General features: G+C 36.1%; 1 protein-coding gene across 4 annotated transcripts in view; it reads left to right on the top strand.

Annotated features, from left to right (window-relative positions):
- Positions 1-27,016, top strand: part of SEC24B (SEC24 homolog B, COPII coat complex component) — a 93,635-nt gene that overhangs the window by 43,371 nt on the left and 23,248 nt on the right. For 2 of the 4 annotated variants that reach the window (XM_067735360.1, XM_067735358.1), the window contains 5 exons: positions 11,655-11,735; positions 14,814-15,025; positions 21,393-21,574; positions 24,215-24,317; positions 26,790-26,916. In XM_067735360.1, coding sequence (XP_067591461.1) covers positions 11,655-11,735; positions 14,814-15,025; positions 21,393-21,574; positions 24,215-24,317; positions 26,790-26,916 — 705 coding nt within the window. Of the gene's footprint in view, positions 1-11,654; positions 11,736-14,813; positions 15,026-21,389; positions 21,575-24,214; positions 24,318-26,789; positions 26,917-27,016 lie in introns of all 4 variants that reach the window. The other 2 variants (XM_067735359.1, XM_067735357.1) reach the window with 1 other exon arrangement.

Here is a 27,016-nt window from a genome sequence, read left to right as displayed (position 1 = left end):
CAAATCCGGACTTTGTCACTTATTAGTTTTGTGACCTTAGACAAGTTTCTTAAACTCATTGAGTCTCAATTTAGTCATATGTAAATGAGGAATAATAACAGTAACAATTACATATGGTCGTTTTGAGGATTGAAGGTATTGTTCATAAAGAGCTTAGAACAGTGTCTGGCAAATGGTAAAATCTCTCAAAAAAAAATTAGGTGTGGGCTTCCCTAGTGGCGCGGTGGTTGAGAGTCCGCCTGCCAATGCAAGGGACACGGGTTCGTGCCTCGGTCCGGGAAGATCCCATATGCCGCGGAGCGGCTGGGCCCGTGAGCCATGGCCGCTGAGCCTGCGCGTCCGGAGCCTGTGCTCCGCAACGGGAGAGGCCACAACAGTAAGAGGCCCGTGTACCATAAAAAAAAAAAAAAAAATTAGGTGTCATTACTAACATTGAGAACATGTTTTTATCTCAATTTGTTCTCAACAATCCTGCAAGGCAGAGATAATTGGCTCCATTTTTCAGATGAGTTGACTACGATCTGAACATGTACAGTAACATTTGTCTCTGGTCACACAACTCCTAAGTAGCAGAGCGGAGATTCAAACCGAGGTCTGTGTGCAGAGAGGTGTGAAGAGGATAGCCTTTATCTCCTAGTGAGAACACAAAGCCCTGGAATAGGTGAGAACTAAAGGGCACATGGCAGTGGTCACCATGGCATTTCTTACATGTTATCTTCCTCCTTTGCCTTTTTTATTATGCAACAAAATAATGACTGGACTATGGACATTTTTACTAGGATCCTGGTGTTGTCTCTTCATGGTTTGTAAAAAAGAAAAGAAAAAGTCCTATTTTTGTTGATTGCAAATTAAAGGGACATTCTAAGTGAGGGGAAAGAAAAAATGGAAAGAAAATCTAGCTTTAAAATGAATTTTATTTTATTTTTTAAATCCTGCTCAGTTACAGTATTTTTTTCATATGTAAAAAGTAAAAGAATGCCTCAGATTGGTACGGAGATTACATATAAGTGTATCTGTCAAGTAGAGATTTTGGAGTGCTCTATTTTTTAAGCATTTCAGTGGTATTCATTCCCTATTATGAGATTTTTATGTATTTAGTTTATGTGGATTATTCTCCAATTTTGGAAAAATTTATTAAGCAGTAATGAAATATCAACTAGCAAGCAGGTTTGGAAATCAGTGATAATCTTCTTTATAGTTCTATTTAAAGTAACTATCCTCTTATTTTAGCTTTTCATTTATTAAAGCTTAGGGTTTCCTTGACAGCGGGTCTATCTAGGAGTCAAGTACACGGATATTTATTTAAAACTTTCAGTTTTAAAAGAAAATTTTGATTTCAGTTCTGATTTTACATTAAACCATCTAATTATATTTTTTAAAATTACATGCTACAAATAGGCTTCCTTTTTAAGGTTTCCTCATTAAATGCACGCTTGGAAACTAAAATAGGATTTTGTACTAGAGACAGTCTTATGTTTTGTTGGCAGCTTCTAAAAGTTCAGAATTGTTGGAGAATAAACTTAAAGAAAACTTGAGCAGATAGCAAGCTATCAGGTTCCCATAATGGTTATATCTTAAATTCCTCACTAAGTTTATTCAGTTACAGGTATTCACTCATTCAGTTGTTAGTGCTAGAGTGGACCTTTTATTAGTTTTAGATTCAGTACTGAAGACAAGTACTGTCATACCTATACTAGTAAGGAATACTAACTTGAAAATGGGAGTGAAAGGGAGTAAGCAGTGAAATAAAGTGAAAGGGGAGAGTAAAAAATCAGAGATCAGTATCAGCCCTAGTCCCTGGGAGACACTGTCAGCTAATGTTCTGTCACCTGCTGTCCATACTCCCAGTGCCTTTCCTCTCGGGAGTTTTCAGGTTAGGAAGAGGCCAGAGGACAACAGGAAGCTCTCTCCCATGGCTCTAGTAATGTGACAGCTTGATGCTATATTTTGTAAATGATGTTAGGAAAAAACTTCTGATTTTTTCATAATGAATTTTAAGGTGCTAGTCAATTTTTATTTGACTTTCACACAGGCTAATAGTAATTATTCAGTGCCAGGTAGTATGTCAAAGATAATGATATGTTTATGGTTTGCTTGGATGTTTTAAAAGGTAATGTTGTATTTTGATACAGAACAAATTAAGTCAACTCCTGTAGATAACAGCACAGTATTGACCTTACCTCTAACTTCCACAGAAAATTCTTCTTTTTTTCCTTAATTCAAGTATATAATATGGTATTGTTAACTATAATCATTATGCTATACATTAGATCCCCAGATCCCTAGAACATTTATAGCTGGAAGATTGTACTCTTTGATCAGCATCTTCCCTTTTCTTCCACCACTCCCCTACCCCCCGCCAAAGAAAATCCCTAAAAGTGTTCAAATCTATCTTTCTCTTTAACTGATATACTATGTGATTATTTTAACAAATAAATATCTTTCAACTAAATTCAATACATATTTAGTATACTTTTTAAATTTTAGAAATTGAATACATGTCCTAGGTCTGTGAAGGATATAAAAAGATATCCATGCCATTAAGAACAGTATTAGTTTCAGGGTTTTCAGTATTCATATACATTGAAAACAAAATGTGCTCACATGTTTGCAGATGATACCTGTTCTAGCTTGCAAACATCATGTATATATAATTGCTATAGCTGGAAACTCCAACTCTCTGTACAGTGGAAGAGGGCAGAGTATTAGGGCTATAGCAGAAGGAGCTTTGGTACCAGTGTCCAGAGTTAGAATTCAGAAGGCACTTTCAAATAGAAATAGTGATTGAATGGTGATTGGATGTCTAGGCTAGCCCTAAAACTAATTAACTGAAATACTAAACATTTGCAAATGCTTTATTTTTTCCAGCCTGTCATAAATGTTTAGTGTTTAATCAATAATATGGATTATGGGTTTTTTAAGAGTGCTTATGAAACAGCTTGGGGTAATAAATACCAGTTATTTCATTATTTCTTTGAAAAAGTTTATTCTGAGTTCTGAACAACCAATTTATAAACATTAATAATGCCCTATTCGTGAGCTTGATTAAAAACCCAAGACGCTCACAGTCTGATTTGGAATATAGAACAAAATGATAGTGAGTCCTGTGTTAATCATAGTGTTTTATAGGAATACATAGGAGAATTTGGAACCAGATGTAGGGTGGGATGACAGGGAGGATTCTCCTGGAGCGGGGGCAGGGGAACCTAAACTGAATCTGAAAGAACTTGGAATTGGGCAAGTGAGGGATCTGGGGAGAGGCAGAGACACTTTTTGAAACAAAGCAAGATGCTTGAGAGAAGGTAGCATGTTTGGGGAACTTTAGTGAGTTTGGGACCTATGGTTTGCAGAGAGCAGTGGCAAGAAGAATTGAGTGAGGGTGAGTAGGATGGCTGGGTAAGATCTTTAAGAACCTTGCGTTTCCTAGTAAGGAGTTTGGATTTTATCTTGAAGGTAGTGAGAGGTCACTGAAGGAGTGGGAAAATAACATAACCAAACTTGCATTTTGGAAATGCAAATTGATTTTGCATTTACAGAAGAAATTGATTCGAGCTTGAAGCTTTTGGAATAAGCCAGTGAGAAATAAGAGTTCTTAGACTAAGGTAGAAGGAAGATTGGGGGGGGGGGGAGAGTATTAGAGTATTACCGAAAGAAGAGAACCATTTTTACAAATCAAAAGTAACTTGGTTCTCAGTGATAAATGTTAAGGAAAGTTTGGTTGAAGTCTGGATTAGCCTTATCCATCAGGAGGTTCTTGTCTTGGTCTTTCTTTTCCCCTCTTTTGTAGCACTGTTTTAGCATAGGAAGAGGGAAGAGGAAAAAAAGAACATTTCCTGAGTCTCTGGCTAGTATCTGTTTAATTTATATCTGTTATAGCTGTTTAATCTTAACATTAGGCCTGTGGAGTAGGTGTTATAACATCTGTTTTTATAAATAAGGAATGGCTCAGAAATGTTAGGATTCTGGTCCATTTTCTCTCAACTGGTAAGTGGTAGAGAGGGAATTTGACATACAGTTTTCCATGTTCTATACAAGTTATGAGGAAGTGAAATCTCAAATTACCTGGTTAATTTCAAGTTGAACAATACTAGTAAGTAACTATATTAGACTTTGTTGACCCATGGAGAGAGAATGGCTTAAGTTTTTTTTAGAAGACTTCAATGCATCCTGGTTTTTTTCCCCCCAACTTCACAGATTCTGAGCTATTCATTTGACCTTACTCCTTACTTCCTCAGATTCAGCTCCCCCTCTTTTCTGACTTCCCCTTTTCTTCTCTCAACCTGTGACATAGAGCCGGTAAAAGAATGAGGGAAAATGTTTCCCAAGTATTACATTCATATTCACCCTCCGTTTGATCTCAGAATATTTGTTATCACTAATTGTAGCGTGAAGTGACTAAGGCAAACTGGACCTATCAGAGGTTTTAAGAGTGGTGACAAGTACCAAAGCTTCTCATTCGACTATAACTAGCTCGTATTTAGAAAGCAGTATTTTGCTTGGTATCTTGGTTCCAAATATCAATACAGTAGCATAGCTGCCTCTATATACTAATAATATTACAGGGAAGCAGATATCGTATGTGATTACAGTACAGCTTGAAAAGTTCAGTAATTCGGGGTTAAGAAAATGTCCCTATATAGGAGAAGAAATGATTTCCATTGGCATGTCAGAAAGGTTTTAGGAAGGGTTTGAAATTTGAAGGATGAGTAGGAATTTGCCATGTGGAAAAAGAAAATCTAGGCTAACAGACCAATATGTATGGTACATAACACAAAAAATAGTGTATTGGGATGAAGAGTGAGAAGTTGGGTGTGACTGTGTCATAAGGTAAAAGAGAGAAGGTGATACAAGAACAGGTGGGAGATGGAGGTGACAAGGAAAGTGGAAGATAAATTTTGAAGTTTTTTTTATGGCAGTATAAAAGCATTTAGACCTTATTCTATAAAATGGTAGGGGAACTAGTGAAGGTGTTTTTAAGCATGTTTAGAATATTGACATGTTTCATAATGTACCTTTTTAAAAAATATCATTTTGATTTGTATTGGCAGTAATGGCATAACCTAATTAGAATTAATCTGAACAGTAAGTTTTAGCAAAGTTTGAGTCTGTTTAGTGTTTCATCTGGACTTATAACTTCTATTGTTGCTTTGATATTTTAACAAGTTCAAAATAGAGATTTGCATTTGTTCTTTTCTTCTGAAAGTGAATTTTAAAAACTTTTTAAATTTATTTATTCAACTGCATTGGGTCTTAGTTGCAGCCGGTGGGATCTTTTGTTGCAGCGCGCAGGCTCTTCGTTGTGGCACACAGGCTCTTCGTTGCTGTGCTCAGGCTTCTCTCTAGTCGAGGCGTGCAGGCTCTCCAGTTGTGGTGCACAGGCTCTAGAGCGCATGGGCTTGGTTTCCCCACAGCATGTGGGAATCTTAGTTCCCCGACCAGGGCTTGAACCCGTGTCCCCTGCACTGGAAGGTGGATTCTTAACCACTGGACTACCAGGGAAGTCCCCGAAAGTGAATTTTATTTTATTCTTTTATTTATTTATTTTTAGTTTATTTATTTATTTTTACTTTTGGCCGCATTGGGTCTTCGTTGCTGTGTGCAGACTCTTCTCTAGTTGCGGTGAGCGGGAGCTACTCTTCATTGCAGTGCGCGGGCTTCTTATTGGGTGGCTTCTCTTGTTGCAGAGCACGGGCTCTAGGTGCGTGGGCTACAGTAGTTGTGGCACCGGGCTTAGTAGTTGTGGCTCGCGGGCTCTAGAGCGCAGGCTCAGTACTTGTGGCACATGGGCTTAGTTGATCCGTGGCATGTGGGATCTTCCTGGACCAGGGCTTGAACCCGTGTCCTCTGCATTGGCAGGCAGATTCTTAACCTGTGCCATCAGGGAAACCCTGAAAGTGAATTTTAAACTAGCAGGTTTCAAATTATCCAATAAATAAAATAGAATATTTCTATCAAATTAATACTTTAAAGTTTGTTACTATAGCATTATTATCTAAATGGGCAATATTTTTAAGCATTAATATTTGATTTGACATGGAAAGAAGAAGCTAAGCAGCATAATTAAGTAGTATTATGTATTATGTACCTGTTAATCCTATACTCCTAATTTGTCCTACTCCCTTCTCCCCTTTAGTAGCCATAAGTTTGTTTTCTATGTCTGTGAGTCTGTTTTGTTTTTTGTTTTTTTTTTAATTTTTAAATTTAATTTTATATATATTTTTTTACAGTAGGTCCTTATTACTCATTAATTTCATACACATCAGTGTATACATGTCAATCCCAGTCACCCAGTTCATCACACCACCCCCAGACCCCCGCCGCTTCCCCTCTTGGTGTCCATATGTTTGTTCTCTACATCTGTGTCTCAATTTCTGCCCTGCAAACCGGTTCATCTGTACCATTTTTCTAGGTTCCACATATATGCGTTAATATACGATATTTGTTTTTCTCTTTCTGACTTACTTCACTCTGTTTGACAGTCTCTAGATCCATCCACGTCTCAACAAATGACCCAATTTCGTTCCTTTTTATGAGTAATATTCCATGGTATATATGTACCACATCTTCTTTATCCATTCGTCTGTCGATGGGCATTTAGGTTGCTTCCATGACCTGGTTATTGTAAATAGTGCTGCAGTGAACATTGGGAACATTGGGGTGCATGTGTCTTTTTGAATTATGGTTTTCTCTGGGTATATGCCCAGTAGTGGGATTGCTGGATCATATGGTAATTCTATTTTTAGTTTTGTAGGGAACCTCCATACTGTTCTCCATAGTGACTGTATCAATTTACATTGACTGTATCAGTTTACATTCCCACCAACAGTGCAAGAGGGTTCCCTTTTCTCCACACCCTCTCCAGCATTTGTTTGTAGATTTTCTGCTGATGCCCATTCTGACTGGTGTGAGGTGATACCTCATTGTAGTTTTGATTTGCATTTCTCTAATAATTAGTGATGTTGAGCAGCTTTTCATGTGCTTCTTGGCCATCTGTATGTCTTCTTTGGAGAAATGTCTATTTAGGTCTTATGCCCATTTTGGATTGGGTTGTTTTTATTTTTTTAATACTGAACTGCATGAGCTGTTTATATATTTTGGAGATTAACCCTTTGTCCATTGATTTGTTTGCAAATATTTTCTCCCATTCTGAGGGTTGTCTTTTCGTCTTGTTTATGGTTTCCTTTCCTGTGCAAAAGCTTTGTTTTGTTTTATATATAGATTCATTTGTATTACTTTTTAGACTCCACATATAAGTGATATCTTATAGTATTTGTCTTTCTCTGTCTGACTTCACTAAGTATAATTTTCTCTAGGTCCATCCATGTTGCTGTAAATGGCGATATTTCATTCTTTTTTGTGGCTGATTAATATTCTATTGTGTGTGTATATATATAAATACACACACACACACACACACACACACTCTCTCTCTCTCTCTCTCTCTCTACATGTCCTTAAGCTAATTGTCAGTTGATGGGCACTTGGGTTGCTTCCATGTCTTGGCTATTGTAAATAGTGCTGCTGTGAACATTGATGTGCATATATCTTTTCAAATTAGAGTTTTTATTTTTTCTGGATATATACCCCCAAGAGTGGGATTGCTGGATCATATGGTAGCTCTATTTTTACTTTTTTAAGGAACCCCCATACTGTTCGCCATAGTGGTTGCACCAATTTACATTCCCACCAACAGTGCATAAGGGTTCTCTTTTCTCTACACCCTCCCCAGCATTTCTTATTTGTAGACTTTTTATTGATGGCTATTCTGACCAGTGTGAGGTGATACCTCATTGTGGTTTTGATTTGCATTTCTCTAATAATTAATAATGTTGAGCATCTTTTCATGTGCCTGTTGATAATCTGTATGTCTTCTTTGGTGAAATGTCTACTTAGGTCTTCTGCCCATTTTTTTGATTGGGTTGTTTGGTTTTTTTGATACTGAGTTATATGAGCTGTTTTTGTATTTTGGATATTTAACCTAGTGTTGGTCTCATCGTTTGCCAATTTTTTTCTCCCATTCCGTAGATTGTCTTTTCATTTTGTTGGTGTTTTCCTTTGCTGTGCAAAAGCGTTTAAGTTAGATTAGGTCTCATTTGTGTATTTTTGCTTCTATGGTATTTTTTTTAAAATTTTTGAATTTTATTTTATTTATGTTTTTATACAGCACGTTCTTATTAGTCATCAGTTTTATACACGTCAGTGTATACATGTCAATCCCAATCTCCCAGTTCATCCCACCACCACCACCACCACCACCCCCGCCACTTTCTCCCTTGGTGTCCATACGTTTGTTCTCCATGGTATTTTTATAATAACTTTATTGAGATATAATTCACATACCATAAAATTCACTCATTTAAATTTAAACAAAGTTCTGCAACCATCACTGTGTAATTCTAGAACATTTTCTTCACCTCAAAGTAGAAACTCCATGTTTTAGCAGTCACTTCCTATTCTTGTCCCCCTACACGCACGCATGCGCACATACACGCCCTAATCTACTAATCTACTTTTTGTTTTTATAGATTTATCTGTTTTGAACCTTTCATATAAATAGATCATATACTATTTGGTTTTTGTGACTGGCTTCTTTCTCAGCATAATGTTTTCAAGTGTTATGGCATGTATCAGTCCTGTGTTCCTTTCTATTGCTAAATAATATCTTATTGTGTGGATATATATCACATTTTATTTACCTGTTCGTAAGTTGTTGGACATCTGGGTTGTTTCCACTTTTGGGCTGTTATGCGTAATGCTTCTGTGAGCATTCATGCACAACTCTTTGTGGGGGTGTATGTTTTCATTTCTCTTGAATGGAATTGCCAGGTCATGTGATACCTGTTTGCCGCCTTTTGAGAAGCTGTCAGACTGTTTTTCAACATGGTTACAACATTTTACAATCTCGTGGAGGCTTCCATTTCTCTACATCCTTGCCAGAACTTTCTGTTACCTGTCTTTTGAATTACAGACATGCTAGTGGATGTGAAATGGTATCTCACTGTGGTTTTGATTTTTATTTCCAGAATAGCTAGTGATGTTGAGCATCTTTTCATGTGCTTATTGGCCATTGGTTTATCTTTTTTGTAGAAATGTCTGTTTAGATCCCTTACTCATTTTAATTTGGTTATTCGTCTTTTTATTGTTGAGTCATAGAGTTCTGTAAATATTTTGCGTATTAGACCTTTATTAACTAGATACATGATTTGCAAATATATTCTCTCATTCTGTGGGTTATCTCTTTATTTTCTTAATGATATCTTTGGAACATAAAAGTTTTTAATTTGATGAAGTCCAGTATATCTATTTTCTTTCTTGTGTTGCTTGTGCCTTTGATGTCATATCTAAAAATCCATTGCCTAACTGAAGGTCATGAAGATTTACTCCCATATTTTAAGAGTTTTAGCACTTACATTTAGGTCTATGATCCATTTTGAGTTAATTTTAGCATAAGGTGTAAGGAAGGGGTCTAACTTCATTCTGCTGCATGTGGATATCTAGTTGTTCCAGCACAGTTTGTTGAAGGGAATATTCTTTCCCCATTGAAATGTCTTGGCATATTGGTTTGGTTTTGTACATAACATAAAATTTAACATTTTAAAGCATACAGTGGCATTTAGTATATTCACAATGTTGTGCAACCACCACCTCTATCTGATTCTGTCATTTGGGTTGTCATGCAACCCTGGCAACCACCGATCTATTTTCTATCTCCAGAGATTTACCTATTCTGGATATTTCATATAAATCAAATCATTCAGTGTGTGACCTTTTGTGTCTGGCTTCTTTTGCTTAGCATGTTTTCAAGGGTCATTCATATTGTAGCCTGTATCAGTACTTAATTCCTTTTTATAGCTGAATAATATCCCATTGTATAGATATACCACATTTTGTTCATCCATTCATCTCTTGGTGAATATTTGGGTTTTGGTGTATTGTTTTTTAACACTATTACTTCAAGACTTTTGACCTTGTATATCAGCATTCTTCTTTAGTTATAAATTCACAAATACAAGGAAAATGAAGAGCCATTACTTCCCATTCTTAGTTAAGAGTAATGACCTATATATGCAACAATATTCTATTTACCACAAAGAAAGCACTTGGTATGTATTAGTGTCTTTCACCTATTATTTATTTTATAGTCTTCATGTTTTGTAAGTTGCTTCATAACCAGTCTCATCTAAGCATCACAAGAACGTTAAAAAGCACACAAAGGGCATTTAAAAAATTGTTCTTATTTTGCGCGAGAGAGTATTATGATGATTGTCACTTACCCAAAGTTATTTATGACAATTAAATGACAATTAAATGACAGAGTCTAATGTAACTACAGTCGTTTGCCTCCAGATCATGTTCTTTACTGATAACAAAATGTTCCTACACAAAAAATTTTAGCTATTATGCCCTGAGTCAATACACTGAGTTCTTGTAGTTAACCAAAATTATTCAATGAAAGATAGTTATGCATATCTATTCTTTCTATATCACAGTTGAAAATTAACCTAAAATGTAGTTTAAACCCGGTTATAATATTGGTGTTAAGAGCCAGGGATAACCTCTGTACCACAGAATTTTATCTTCTGGTGAAAAAGACCAAGATCTTTAACACAAGATAGAGGCTGTGTGCGTTTTCAGTTTTTTTTTTTTTTTTTTTTGCGGTACGCGGGCCTCTCACTGTTGTGGCCTCTCCCGTTGCGGAGCACAGGCTCCGGACGCACAGGCTCAGCGGCCATGGCTCATGGGCCCAGCCGCTCCACGGCATGTGGGATCTTCCCGGACCGGGGCACGAACCCGTGTCCCCTGCATCGGCAGGCGGACTCTCAACCACTGCGCCACCAGGGAAGCCCCGTTTTCAGTTTTATTCATTAGTATATACTCTAGTGTATCTACCTATGTTAACTGTAGGCTCTCAATAAAATATTTGTTAAGTGAATGAATAAGAGAAATATATGTTCTACGAGCTGTGTGACACCACTACGTTTTATCATAAATGGCCACTGAATATTCCCGTTAGTCTTTCAAGTTTTGAACGAATACATGTAATAAAAATTCTTATAATCTAACACATATTTATTAGAGTACCTTTTATTTTTGTTACCTTATTAAATATGGCAGGTACTGTTTAATCTTGATTGAGCAGATGAATAAACCGAGGCATAGAAAAGCTTAGTAACATGCTAGGTAGCAACCCAAGCCATAGATTCCTCTCTTATGAAGGTTTCATACAGCTATGCTGAGTTATAAAAGTAATTAAAATTTAATTATCTTAAAATAACATGATAGTGATATAGGGTATTTAATAGCTTGTGATTTGGTAGATCCGGTCTTTGAGATGTGATTTTATTAACATTTCTGTCAATCTAAAATTGACGTTTGTGTGTTTGACTACTTTGAAAGTTGTATATCTTTTCTTTAAGATGCCTTCATGTGTGTCTGCTTAAATTTTATCAGCTCCGTATTCTTCCCACTTTCACCCCCTGTATTATCAGAAATTTATATATGGTTTTTTAAATGTCATTAAACATCAGTCATTTCATGTTTTTAGGATCAGGAATTTTCCTAGATCAGCAAAACATCTTTTTCAAAATTGCCAAAGGTTGCTTTAAGATATGTTGTCATTTTAAACTTAGTAGATATTTTGGTTTTCCTTTTAGGTGTTGACAGCTCTTCTACCACAAGCAGTGCTTCTCCAATGCCCAACAGTTATGATGCCCTAGAAGGAGGCAGCTATCCAGGTAATTTGTTTTGTGCATATTTGATGTTTATTTGAAAAGTTACTGACCATCAATTACTTCAAACATGAACATGTACTATACATAATTAGCAGACTATATTTTTAGCAGAAAAAAAGGGACATTTTCCTGGTTTTTTAAGCCTTAATTTAATGGTGTAATTGTCACATAACAACTGTGAATGCTGTTTTTGGGAGGCCAAGGAAATTTATTATTTGATTTTTGTTACCATGCTCTTTATCTTTTTCCTCTTTCTAAAAGACTTAATACTGAATAATTTTTCTCTTCTTTTCCCTTCTTTTTTATGCTAATAATTCCTTAAATAAATTTTATATTTCTGTTCTCATGCTTAGGTCCTTGAATTTCTTCCAACTAGCCTCTGAATATAAATAGTCTTTGACTCTTTACTCCCCCTATGGCTCCTGGCTGCCTCCACCAGGTAAATAGATTAACCAACTTGGGGGTAGGTTTTGGAGGCATTACTTTTAACCATATCTGGAAGTAACTTTGGTCATATGTAGGAACAGGAGTGGTGGATAGTGTTTAAAAAAATTACGAACTGAACTTCTATAATGATTAGTTATTTCATTATAGCATCTTGTGCTGTGATCTTCCTTATTTGCCTGTCTCCTATCACCAACAGCCTGACAACCACACCTGACCTCCTTCTTTGTCTTTTCTTTCTAATGATTCCAAACTTTAGGATTAACAGAACAAGTAATTTTGCTCTTCGCTTTATTTCTTATCATGTTGTTAATTATCCAGGATGAAGCTTAATTGAAGTTGGAGTGTGCTGGACTTCACACACTATCTTGCTATCACTGTTCTATGAGTCAGTAGAAAACTTTAATCTTCTCAGCTTAGTACAGAGTTCCCTTTTAACATTTCAAGAATACTTAAATAAGCTAGTCAGTCTTTTGTGGTTAAGGATTCTTTCCCTAGGGATCTGTGTGTGTGTGTGTGTGTGAGAGAGAGAGAGAGAGAGAGAGAGTGTGTGTGTGTGTGTGTGTGTGTGTGTGTGTGTGTGTAAAAAGTTGTGGACCATTCCAAAAGCAATTACCATTGTCAAAATATTCTAGAAGAGTTACTTCATTCACTAAAAGATGAATACTATTTATTCAACTATCGTATTTCATGAGCTTCAAATAAACCTGAAATAAAACATCTAATGTGGTATAGTTAAAAGATGATGGCCTTGGAGTTAGACCTTGCTGTGTTTATCTGTATTCATTTAATCAACAAATCTTAATCTTGTTATGAACTGTGCTTTGACAGTAAGTGAATAACCTTAGGTAAATTTTCTAGCTATTTTATACTGCAAAATTAAGGAAAGCTATGAACATCTTTCACAGTAAGATTAACCGAATTAAGTCTATGTGTCAGGTACTAGGTAGATCTTAGGGACTATAGAAATGTATGAAATACTGTCCTTTTCCTAAAAAAGGGGGAAAAAGTTTTAGACCCCCATGTTTAGGACTCCAGTTCTTCATTTCTTAAGCTGATGACTGTTGTCATGTTAAGAGACCTTTCTACTTACAGTCCCATCACAGTGAGGAGAGACAAGCAGGAAATCTAAGTATATGACACTGCATTGATGCTCTAGTCCTTTTAAGAAGTCTGGGAAGTTACCAGAAAGCCAGTAAGCCAGTGCTTGCCTAATTAGCACAAGACAATAGACAGCAGAATGTCTAGGAAGGTCTCTTCAAGATGAGAGCGAAGAGAGTCAGTAGAAAGATGATTCCTCAATAAACTTTGAAAAAATAAATTTCTTAAGTCAGATGCTTTTAAGAACATATTTTCTTTTTGCAGAGTCTGATTGCTGGTGAAGAATATAATTTTTATATGAAAATATACTGTGAAATACAGTGACATGAGAGATTAAAATACACATATATTTTAGATTTGACTTTTTGTTGTTGTTATTCTTGTATATGGTGATAAAATTTTCTACAGTTTTTTTCCCCCAGTTTTAACCAAGTTTTAGTTTCTGTTTTAAAATTAAATAAAGGAAGAACATTCATTCATTACATTTTATTTGGCCTCTACTACGTACCAGACATTGTTTTAGGAGCTGGACACTATTCTAGACGGTCTTTCATACTTTCATTTTTGCCTCTGCAAATAAAGCAGACTTCTAGGGGATTGTGGTAATATGCCACTCCTTCCATGGACGTTTTTTTTTTTAATAAATGTCAGGGTCAGAGAAAAAGGCAAGTTAGAGCAAAGAGTAGTTGACACTCTTTTTGTTTTTTTTAATTTATTTTATTTATTTATTTTTGGCTGCGTTGGGTCTTTGTTGCTGTGCGTGGGCTTTCTCTAGTTGCAGCGATCGGAGGCTACTCTTTGTTGTGGTGCGCGGGCTTCTCATTGCGGTGGCTTCTCTTGTTGCGGAGCACGGGCTCTAGGCATGCAGGCTTCAGTAGTTGTGACATGCAGGCTCAGTAGCTGTGGCTCGTGGGCTCTAGAGTGCAGGCTCAGTAGTTGTGGCGAACGAGCTTAGTTGCTCTGCAGCATGTGGGATCTTCCCGGACCAGGGCTCGAACCCGTGTCCCCTGCATTGGCAGGCGGATTCTTAACCACTGCGCCACCAGGGAAGCCCGACACTCTTTTTATTGCTTTGCTTTGTCTTCTGCTTCTTAGCGCCATTTCTGCTGAGAGAATAAAAGGAAAAATAACTGTATTTTTAATATACATAAATATATATTTATATTATATGCTATGTGGTGGTATATATATTTAATATGCATAAATATAAAGATCTTATCTGTTAGAAATACCAATTGAAGTATTTGTCAATGAAATGATACAAAATGGGGTTTTCTTGTAAATACATGTGTAAAAAAAAAAAAGATGGGGTAGGAACATGTGAAACACGATTAGCGAAATACTGATGATTATTAAAGCTGAGTAATGGATATATGGGGTTTATTATTCTATTTTCTCTACTTTTGTGTATGTTCAAAATTTCTCATAATAAAAAAGTTTTAATAAAAAGGGAGATGCCACAGGCTATGGCTCAGCCAAGAGTATTTGTGGAGTCCCGACCTTCAGTTGTCAACACCGTGCTTTTCCCTTTGCTAGACATGCTTTCCTCATCGGCAAGCAGCCCTGCTCCTGACCCCGCTCCTGCCCCTGCTCCAGCTCCAGCTGCTCCTCAGCCTTCAAAAATGGCCAAGCCATTTGGGTATGGCTATCCAGCTCTGCAGCCTGGATATCAGAATGCTGCAGCACCACTTAATTCCGGAGTGCCACCCGGTAGCCCAGCGTATTCTGGATTCCAGCAGTATGCTCAGGTATGTATTTAGTCATAAAAAAAAAATCATAAAAATTGTGAAACTGTTATCAATTCTGACAAATCCCTGTTGATTCAAATGGATCATAGGTATGAATACAGGTAAGTCTAGATCAAACATACATAGAATTTGATTCCAGTTTGTGTGTGTGTGTGTGTGTGTGTGTGTGTGTGTGTGTGTGTGCGCGTGTGCGCGCGCGCGCACATGCGTACATAGAAGAAGATAAAAGGTATTACTGTGATTTTTCTTTTCTGCATTGTACTTCTATTTTTCAGGGGCTCTGCAACGTACAGGTATTAATTTTTGACCGGGAAATTAAAGTAAATGTTATTTTAAATTCTGTATTACTAAACTGCCTTTCTCCTCAAAAAATGACATGGTATAAGTGTGGTTTGGGATTTTGGCCTCAGTTCTTAACTTGAAGAACTCTCGGTGACATATAACTGACATTGGTAAAAGCCTCCATACACATACATGCTCATTAATACGTTTGTTCATAATTACTGCTATGACCTCTTTTGACATGACCCTTCTTGGAGTTACCTGTTAAATACCATATCAGTTCAATAATAGGACAATAAGTATTTTACATTTATATTTATTGGGAAGAAAATAAAATATAAGGAAACGATTTAAATGGCAAAAGCATTCTACTTACAATAAAAATCTGCTCATAGTAGACTCACCTTACAGAAATTTTATCTGGTGGTGAACTGATGAAAATTAGAGGGGAGATAAGAAAACCATTTGTTCCTGGAATTTAATCTTAGAATTAAAGCACAGAAGAAAGAAGGAAACTGGGAGAGGCACTGGAGAAATGTGGTTGGTTAGTACAGATTTCCCTGCCTTCCATTTTGTTAGATTTTCTTTATGACTTTATTGGTCCAGATGGAACACCACTATTTCAGCGTAACTGAGCAATAATGATTTAAGCACATAGCTAAGATGTGCTTTTAAATTCTTACCTGTGTACTAAAAAAAAGGTTATAGATTTTAATCTAATCTTAACATTAACAAGCTAATTTTAAAAGCAGCCATTTATTTTTGAATCCTAGTTAGAATATTTTAATTTAACTTTTAGCAGCTTTCTATAGTAAAACTGAAATGCCTTTAAATGTTGCATTTAGTATAACCCCAGTGGGAGGGTTCTGATATCTAAGGGATTTCTTTGTGTTCATTTATTTATGCTGACCTTTATTAAGTAGTGGGAAACCCCAATAGCTGCCCTTTGAGGAAGAAAAAAACTTAAAATTAGTTTTTCAGGGTAGAAAAACAGGTAAAAAGTTGATGTTAAAAAATGAAAATAAAAAATAGAAAAATATTTTAGTGAATATGTAAAAAACCAGATACAGATACTGTATGGCTTTTTTTTTAACCAAAAAAAAAAAAATGTGCATGATCAACTGTAGGAAAATGCAGATAAGCAAAAAAGAAGAAAATAAATATCAATCAATACACCCACCATCAAGATATAAAAGTAACAGTTGGAGGCTATCCTTCTGGGTTTCTTGCTGTATGCATTTGCAGGAGAAAGCCAGTAAAGAAGCTGGTCATGTAAATGACTTATTTACACAAACAAATAAGCTGATAAATATGGACATTGTTTTGCATTTTTTTAAAATCCTTGAACAACGTAAGAGGAAACCTTTCTATATTATTACATATCCTTCATCTGATAACTGCATAACATTTTATAATCACCTAGTCTGCCACTATTGGGCATAACTTGAGTGTCAAAATCAAAATATACACCTGTGCACAAACCTTGTGCCTTCGTCTCATTATTTCCTTAGATGAAATCTCTTCAGGTGAAATTAGTGAATCATAGCACCTAATTTCACCAGTCTTTAGAATTTCTCTCTACTTATTCATTCAGTGAAAACTTAACTGAGTTTCTACTGTGTGGCAGCCCTACTCTAGGCACTGAGGTTACGAGAGGAAGCTAAGTGAACAAAACAGAGTTCCCTCTCTCGAGCAACTTGGTGGGAAGGCAGGGCCAATGGGACAGTAAGTAAGTAAAGCAATAAATTAACAAACTAGTTTCAGGGACTTCCCTGGCAGTCCAGTGGTTAAGACTTTGCCTTCTAGTGCAGTGGGTGTGGGTTCGGTCCCTGGTCAGGGAGCTAGGATCCCCATGCCTAGTGACCAAAAAACCAAAACATAAAACAGAAGCAATATTGTAACAAATTCAATAAAGACTTTAAAAAACAAAAACAAGCTAATTTCAAATAGTTACAAGTGCTATGAATCAAGAGGAGTGGAAGAAATTGCAGGGGTTGGGTATAAAGAGTAAATAGTCAGGAAGGCCCTCATTATAGAAGTTATGTTTGAGTTAATATTTGAATGACAGGAAAAGCCAGACATGGAAAAATCTGGGGGTAGAGGATTTCAGGCTAAGGAAACATATATACAGAAATGTTAAGGCAGGAGCAACTTTAACATGTTTTAGGACCAAAGTCCCAGTGTGGCTGGAACTCAGTTAGCAATGGGAAGAATAATAGGAATGAGATCAGAGAGCTAGGGAAGAACCATAGTCAGAAGCTTGGATTTTACGTCAAGTGCAAAGGGAAAACATAGGAGATTTTATGTAATGGAATGAAATCTGATTTACGTATTTAGAGACTCATTTGGCTACTATGTGAAGAACGGATTAGGGCTGGGAGTATTTGAAAAGATAAAAATGGAAACAGGGAGACAAATGGAAGCTTTGCCGTCATCCCAGAAATAGATGATTGTGCTTTCTTCTAAGGTGGTATTGGCAGAGGTAGTGAAAAGTGGATGGATAAGGGATATCTTTTGGCTTATTGATGGATCGGATGTGGTGAGTGAGAGAAAGGAAGCATCAAGGATAACACGTAGGTTTTTGGCAGGGCATCTGGATAGAGGGTAGTGTATTTACTTAGATGGTAAAGACAGAAATAGTTCTGGGAATAGGAATCGAATTGGCCATATTAAGTTAGAATACCTAATAGACATCCAAGTGGAGATGTATAGTAGACATTAGTTGATCAGCATTTGGTGGTCAGGTATGGAGAAATAATGTACCAATTTATATTCCTAGAAAAAGTGTCTTTGCCTACTTTTCCATATTACTAAATATGTCAAGTATTATATTTTATAAGCAAAAATATTAAATTATTTTCATAATTATTAGTTATTTGTGTTTCTTTACTGAAATCCCTGTTCATATTCTTTCACCATTATGCTATTCAGGTTCTTCTAGTTTGTAACATTTTTGTCTCATAATATATTGCAGTTTTTTCCCCCAGCTTGACACTTGTTTTTAATTTTAATGTTTTTTTCTTAATTGGAGAAATGTTTAATTTTATAGAGTCATATTATAATTTCTTTTGTTTTTACCTTTGTATCTTTTTTTTTTTTTTTGCGGTACGCGGGCCTCTCACCGTTGTGGCCTCTCCCGTTGCGGAGCACAGGCTCCAGACGCGCAGGCTCAGCGGCCATGGCTCACGGGCCTAGCCGCTCCGCGGCACGTGGGATCTTCCCGGACCACGCCACGAACCCGTGTCCCCTGCATCGTCAGGCAGACTCTAAACCACTGCGCCACTAGGGAAGCCCATTTACCTTTGTATCTTTTAAAGGCCTTTTCAACCTTAAGATTAGGGAAAAATTCCCTCTCTATATATTTTTTTACTTTGGTGAATTCACTTTTTTCATCTTTTAAGGTTTTGTTTTGGTACATAATGTAAATAATAAATCTCATTTCTCCCCCCCATATATATTCAATAGTTAGCTCTAATTTCACTGACATTTATTAAATAATCTATCTTTCCTCATTGATTAAACATTCCACCCTTATTTTGTATCCTAAATTCTTAAATTTAAATTCTTATATTCTAAATTCTTATCTTAAACTTGGGTCTGTTTGAGGTTTTCTATTATGCACTGTTGCTGATCCATGTAATCATTTTTGTCTCCTCCTTTACAGCTCTACTGAAAACTGAAAGAATCTCTAGTATTACCCAGTTTTGGTTTTTTTCCCTTAGGATCATCAGCTTCAGTTACTGTCAACAGTTTGTTATACTTGTTTGACCTATCCTCTACACACACACACACACACACACACACACACACACACACACCCCCCCCCCCCCTACCTTTTCTTACTGAGGGCTTTAAAGCTAATCCTGGTCAAGGGGAGGCAGGGAGATGGAAAAGATAATTTCTTGCAAACCACAATACCACTATCATATCCAACAAAATTAACAATTATTTCTAAATGTTGTTTAAAATTCAGTCCATATTCAGATTTGCCCGACTGTTTCACTATTGCTCTTCTGTAGTTGGTTTGTTCAAATCAGGAGCTAAGCAAGACTTACTAATTGCATTTGCTTATGTCTCTTAATTCTCTTTTTAATTTAAAAACAAAGCTCCACCCCCAGTTTTTGTGCCTTTGAACCTTTGAAAAACCTGGGTCTCTTGTCCTGTAGAATGTTCCACATTCTGAATTTGGCTGATTGCTTCTTGTGGTATCATTTAACTCGTTCCTCTGTTCCATTTTCTATGTATTAGAAATTAGATCTAATGGCTCAATTATAGTCAGGTATATTACTTCATTTATTTATTTCCCTAAGCCAAAATACAATATATTTTGGTTCCGTGTACATCATAATAATACTTGGTTGTCTCACTTTTAGTGGTGTTATGATTGATTAGTGGGTTCATATGGTGACAACCTGATCTTTTCATTGTGAGGTTCCTCATTATGCTTTCACCCAGTGGCTTTATCATCTATTGATATCTGTTTATCGTCTATTCCAGATGACCATTACCTGTATCATTTATTTCCATATGGATTGTAAAATAGTGATTTTCCTGACTTTATCATTTTGCACTGATTAGCTGGAATTCTGCAGTACATTCACATAATGGAGTGCTCGATAACTACAAAAAAGAATGTGGAAAAATCTCTATATACAGACATAGAGTTATTGCCAGGACTTTTTTTTTTTAGGTGAAAAAAGGGGTCATATTTAGAGCAGTGTATATATTAGTTTATATTTGTAGATGCAGACAATGGAAGATTAATAAAAATAGTTACTTGGGGGGGGATCAAGAGTGAAACAAGATATCTCTGAATTATTGTAAAGTTTTGACATTAGAATTAGGTAAATTTTGTTTACTCAAAAAGATTATTAAGTGGAAAAAAAGATGAAAAGCAATCCTTAAAAATTAAAATCAAACAAAAACAAGCAAACCAGTTTATCAAGTTGGATACATTCTGATACAGAAAAAAAAGTATTGTTCTAACTAATCTTAAAACTCAGTATTTTGTATGTTCTCAATGGGAAATAATCCAAGGACAAAAAGAACTACAAAGAAATCTTTAATTTAATAACTTTACATTTATAATAATATTAGTGTTGTCATTTTGGAACTATTTTAATATATTGTAGGATAAAACAAATAAGTAAGGCTGTTACCATTAGGAATCAAGATTTTCAGCAAAAGAGAAGAGAGATGCAGGCATAAAATCAAAAAAGTTAAATTAAAACACCATCATCTTAAATTTGAATTGGAAATGTCAATGTGAACTGATTATTCTTTTTCTTCTATTTAAAAATGTATTATGTTTTCTATCTCTACGTATTGTAGAAGTCTGGAAGTAATAAACACTAGCAGTGAGCACCCTTATTATCCAGATTATGGTCTCTAGATACCATCCTTACTTAAAAGGAACCAAGAATCCTTTTTGGATAAATGATTAATTTGGAGTCTGAAGGAGGAATGGTACAAAATGTCATGCCAGAAAGCAAGGAAGCTAACAAAGGCAATGGGTTCATATCAAAAGGACACTGGGGTCAGCTTTAAGGGGATCTCACTGGCCAAAAATTGGGCAGTTTGGCCATCAAAGTGAATAGTAACTAATTCGTTAAGTCACTTTGAGTTAATAAAAGGCATGAATTCAGAATAATACTAAAAATATAAAGGAAAGCAAAAAATAAGCAAAGCAGAACTCATTGAACATCATTGTCATTTCTATGGCATCAGCTCATTCTGAAAATTGAAAAAACTTTAAAAACAAGCATTTACCCTGCTTTTCCAGTAAGAAAGATATTCAGAGAAACCAAATTCTTGGTGTTGAAAAAAGCGTTATTTAAATTTTGTTGTGGAGTTGAATCATGCAAATAAGGTTTAAATTTATTCAGCATTTTTACTTTGAGTTTTTTCAAGAGTGCTTTAAACTGAGCTGTCCTAGTAAGTTATTTTACTGTTACAAAGCCAGATTTAAATTTTTTTTTAGCTTCTTGCTTTTCTGTATGTTAACATCCTATATATAGGATAATAAATTTTATTCATGTTTGTTAACATTGTTCTTTTGTTTTGCTTTGAATTGCCTTTTCAGCAGTATCCTGGTATGAACCAGCTGTCCTCCAGTCTGGGAGGTTTGAGTCTTCAGAGTTCTTCACAACCAGAAAGTTTGAGACCTGTAAACCTTACTCAGGAGAGAAATATTTTACCCATGACTCCTGTTTGGGCTCCTGTACCTAACCTGAATTTAGACCTCAAAAAATTAAACTGTAGCCCAGAGTAAGTATTTAATTTATAACCTTTAGTAAGTAAAACCTTGTCAAAAACATTGTGTGACTTTCAAAAATAGTAAAAGTACTATGGTATTAATTCCTTGATTGGAAGTTTTGTTAATGTGAACTCTTGTAAATTAGTTTGTATAGAAATTCTAGACGTAAAATTCAATTTAGGTCATTGGATCCTGTCCCCATCTCTGTCGCCATCCAATCTCATTCCCTATCATCTAATGCTAGGAAAATTTTTTTGTATTTTAGTGAAGTGTTTTAGGAACCCAAATCTAACTATATTTTTTTTCTTAAATTTCTTTTTCCTCACTTTTCACCAGTAGTAACTTCTGATGTCTTTTAAATAAGGTGAAGTCTTTAAAATTTTATGCACTTCAGTCTCTGCTTGAAAAGGTTACAAACGTCATTTGTGTAATCCCAAGAACAGGTTTAGATAAATAATTTTTCTCTGAATTTTCTTTTCCCACTCAGTGTAGAATGAGAAGACCATTGCCCCCAGGCATATTTGTCCAGCCTGAATTTAGATTTGGATTTTCTTTATTGAATATTTCCTCACCTTATGGAGAAGTTTAGCTGGCAGCCTCCATCTGGTGGCCACAAACCCCTGGTGTATCGTCTGGGTGGATGAGCTCTGTTACTTACCTCATAGTGCCCCCAAAACCAAAAGTTCTCTGTTATTACCTGCTTTCCTTTCTTCTGTCTCCTAAGAATAGGATATTCCTCTGCACCCAGACATCCTCCTGCTTGTGGAATCTCTCCTCAAAAAGTAAACTATGATTCACAGACAACATCACAGACAACATTTCTTCCTTGCATTAGGATTAGTGTTCTTTAGAGACTATATATATATATATATATATACACACACACACACACACACACACACACACACACACATATATTCTTTTTTTAAAGGCAGTAGTTTTCTAGCTTTTAAAAAAACTAAGTTCCTCTTTTTTTCAACCAAAGTCTTATATAGATTTCCAATACAGGAAACAGAAAATGGAGGTGCTTCAGGGGTTCCACCTCTTCTACCACACCCTACCACCAGCACCCCCATCAGTGCCGAAGACAGTGCCAAGATCATTTCTATAAAAATGTATAATGATTGATTCTAGATTGAAAGTAGCTGCCTGTCCTTCTGAATGTAACTTGCCATCAGGTCGATAAGTATGTGGATTATGGCCTTGTAATATGAATGATTAGGCATCCCCCAAGTAGGTAAATAGAGTCTATGTATATGTGTAAGAGATCATATAGGTAGGGAATGGTGTCTGTGTTTCTACTCAGTTATGTGTTTCCTGTGAAAATATCTCTTATCCAAACAACAAAGCAGAGTAATAGGCTTTAGAGTATAGGCTTTAGAGTTTGACAGACCTAGGTTCATACCATGGTTCCACTGATAAGTAGCTGTGAAGCTGCCAATTACTCAACTTCTCAAACCTCAGTATTGTCAACTGTAAAACAGGAATAATAATTGTGCCTACATGTTAACCTCAATCATTCAATATTTACTGAATGCCTTCTAAATAAAGTGCCAGGCACTGTTTCTAGGTGCTGGGAATGAAGCAGTAAACAAAACAAAGTTCTCAATCTCATACAACCAATATCCTATTAGGGAAGACACATTGTGAACAGTCAGACCAATGGGTGTATAATGTAAATGTAATTTCAGAGAATAACTATGAAGTAGGGAGTAGTAAGGGTGCAGGGTGACTATTTTTAATTGAGGAGTCGGGATGGGTTTTCCCAAGGAGTTATTAACATTTGAATAGAGATCTGAATGAAATGAGAGAGCAGGATGTGACTCTGGAAAAAGAGTGTGCCAAGCTTCGTGAACAGCAAATGCAGAAGTCCTGAAGCCAGAACCAACTTGGCATGTTCACGGAACATCACCAGCGTGGAGTCAACCCGTAACTGGATATCTCTACATACTGTCAAGCACTCCTTAAAATTCCTGTCACGGTTTCCAGTTCCTATGCTTCTTATCTCTTTGGTCCTTTATTGATTCTGTGTCTACTGACCTTAAGTTACTTACTCTATGAGAGGAATAGTGCTAGGGTGACACAAGGACAAAATGATCTCTAATCTCAAATGGAGAAGATAAAGAAAGTACACAGCCAACTAAAGCAGATCAGACTAATTGATAACACAGAAGCATAAGTAGATCTCAGAGCACAGAGGAAGACGTCTTTCTTCTTGACTTGCGATCAAGGGTGAGGATGGTTTCACAAGAAGCTATAACTTTGATGAGTTTCATAGAAAGATTAGGAGTTCAGCAGATGAAGAATGACAGCAAAGCAAGAACAGCATCATGAAAGCTGTACCTTTTCACTCATGTTTTCTGCTCCCTCCTGTTCATGCCCTGATAGTCATGATGGAGTTACTCTTTGTTCCTGAATGTGTTGTACTTTTTCACCATGAAAATGTTGAGTCCTTAATTTAGGCCTTTTGACATATAAATTACATATATGCCCATTTAAAGTAATCAGGACCCTCCTAATTATAGTTATGTAATATACCCAAATGATTTTCATGTATGCCCTTAAATGTTTAGTTATCTACAACTATCTACATCAATATTGTTTTTTATCTCTGATAGCTAACGTAGTCTCTGTTGTTTATATCTTTGCAGTTCATTTCGGTGTACTTTGACAAATATCCCACAGACACAGGCTTTACTGAATAAAGCTAAGCTTCCTTTAGGATTGTTGTTACATCCCTTCAGAGACTTAACGGTAAAGTAACATATTTTAAAATATTAGTGGGTACTGACCTGTGTACTTATGTGCGAGGTATTCAGATTGTATATTTTCTTAGAATTTTTTCCATTTTCTTTCATTTGAAGTTAGAATTAATCATTTCTGTCAGTTTCAATACAGCAAACATTTTCTGTCACCTGCTTTGTGACAGGCCTTAAACTAAGCACTGGTAAATACAAAGATAATTAAGTCACTGATGTTGCCCCTAAGAAATTCTTATCTAACAGGGGACAAAGATATCCCAAATACTTACAGTGCAAATAATTACAGTGCAGGAAAACTAATACATGTAACTAATCAAATTCTATGAAGTAACTTAGGTGGTGAATATAGTATTGGAAGGGATTTCCTCTGGGTACAGTAGCAGACTTTTCTACAAGTAATGAGATCTAAGCTGGATTTTGAAAGGTTAGTAGTTTTAGAAGTTGGAAAGGGCGTAGAGCATAGATAAACTTTAGGAGTTCTTTTTTAAACATAAAGGAAACACCAGCAATGATATGCATTTAGGGAGGAAAACCGTATGATTGTTCCCAACTGTATTAATCAAATAACCTTTGTAATAATAAAATTTAAATGCTTCAAGTCTATTGAATTAAAACATTACTTTTTCAAGTTTCCACAGTAAAGTTTACTTTACCTAGCTTGCTGGATTTTTACACATACTTCTGGTATTTCATTGCAGATATGTTGAATTTAAATTAAAATATCTGAACTTCAGAAATACCGTTTATCCAGATACATTCTATTTATACTTTAAGTTGCATTTCTCCCTCACACATTTTTATGACTGTGGTTTTCTACATTCATCGCTACTGAGTTTCTTTTACTCTCATTCAACCAAAAAATATTTATTGACTATCATGCTGGGTGCTGAGGATACAGAGGTCATTGCTTCCTCGTGGAGCTTTCTTTCCTACTAGGATGTATAGAAAGGAGCAAAGTGAATAGAAAATAAAATAATTATAATATGCAATAAGTACCTTGAATTTAGATTTTCTTTATTGAATATTTCCTCACCTTATGGAGAAGTTTAGCTGGCAGCCTCCATCTGGTGGCCACAAACCCCTGGTGTATCGTCTGGGTGGATGAGCTCTGTTACTTATCTCATTAGTGCCCCCAAAACCAAAAGTTCTCTGTTATTACCTGCTTTCCTTTCTTCTGTCTCCTAAGAATAGGATATTCCTCTGCACCCAGACATCCTTGAATTTATTCATTCAGTAAATACTATTTGATCACCTGTAATAAAATTGCAACCTTTATCGCGAAACCAATATAGTTAATTTCCCATATACATAGGTGAAATTTTTTTTTTTTTTTTTTTTTGGCTGCATTGGGTCTTTGTTGCTGCGCGCGGGCTTTCTCTAGTTGCAGCGACCGGGGGCTACTTTTCGTTGCAGTGCGCGGGCTTCTCATTCTTCTCATTGCAGTGGCTTCTCTTGTTATGGAGCATGGTCTCTAGGCACATGGGCTTTAGAGCGCAGGCTCAGTAGTTGTGGCGCATGGGCTTAGTTGCTCCGTGGCATGTGGGATCTTCCCGGACCAGGGTTCGAATCCATGTCCCCTGCATTAGCAGGCAGATTCTTAACCACTGCGCCACCGGGGAAGTCCCCGAAAATTTTTGTCTAAATACATATTCCATATGTGATACCTTCTGGAAGTATATACACTAAATTGGCAGCAGTGACTTCCTCTGGAATGTAGAATTCTGGATAATTTTTTATTTTCTTATTTTCAGTTAAACATGTTTCCTGATTTTTTTCACAAATGATATGTAGTTATATAATAAAAATTATTTTTGTGAAAAAAATTAAGTACAAAAATAAATGTTTGTGTATGGATAGGGAGGAAAAAAGCCAGAAGGAAATACACTAAAATGTTATCAGGGGTTAATTCAGGGAGATAGAATAATATGTATCATATTTTCTAAATTTCTTATATTGAATAGAAAGTTCCTTTCCCAAACTAAGCATAAAGAGATGTATAGTGTTTGAGGCACATTGTGTTTGGTTTCTCGTGGCCACAGTCCCCAACAGGACTGTGTGGCTGTCTAACAAGCAGTGTCTTGAGAGTCTGTTACCAGGTGCAGGCAAGCAGCAAAGACAAAGGCATTTTTATATGGTGCATGTTTCTTTCTCACTCTTGTTCCTTGAGTTCAGCTGATAGCTGAGGTTATTCTATTTTCTTGGCCAACCAGGCTTTTCTTGTCTGCCAGTAACTTTCATTACATTTGGTTTGACTTTATTTTAGTGTTATTTTATAGTTTGCGACAAGAGAGGGAGAAAACTTGATAGCTGCTTGTGTTGCTCAGTGCACCACTGGATTTTATTAAAATGTTTCAATTTCAAAACACAAGTGTGGTTTCTGTTCTGTGTATGGAGCAGAGCAGTGTGTGGTCCATTTTCCTCTGGAGTGCTTTTTCTGCTACAACAGCTTTATTTTATTTCCTAGCAATTACCAGTGATAACATCCAATACCATTGTGAGGTGCCGATCTTGTCGAACATATATCAACCCTTTTGTATCCTTCATTGATCAACGTAGATGGAAATGCAATTTGTGCTATAGAGTTAATGATGGTGAGTTTCAGATTCTTAAAATAAGTGTGTTTTATATTTTAAACATTTTGACATTTTTGCCATTATCTGGTCTCTCTCTCCTCATTGCTTTAAAAACTTC

Source organism: Pseudorca crassidens, chromosome 4, assembly GCF_039906515.1.
Source record: "Pseudorca crassidens isolate mPseCra1 chromosome 4, mPseCra1.hap1, whole genome shotgun sequence".
Classification (NCBI taxonomy): Eukaryota; Metazoa; Chordata; class Mammalia; order Artiodactyla; family Delphinidae; genus Pseudorca; species Pseudorca crassidens.
The sequence above is the reverse complement of the archived record's forward strand: the minus strand, read 5'-3'. Positions and strand labels throughout refer to the sequence as shown.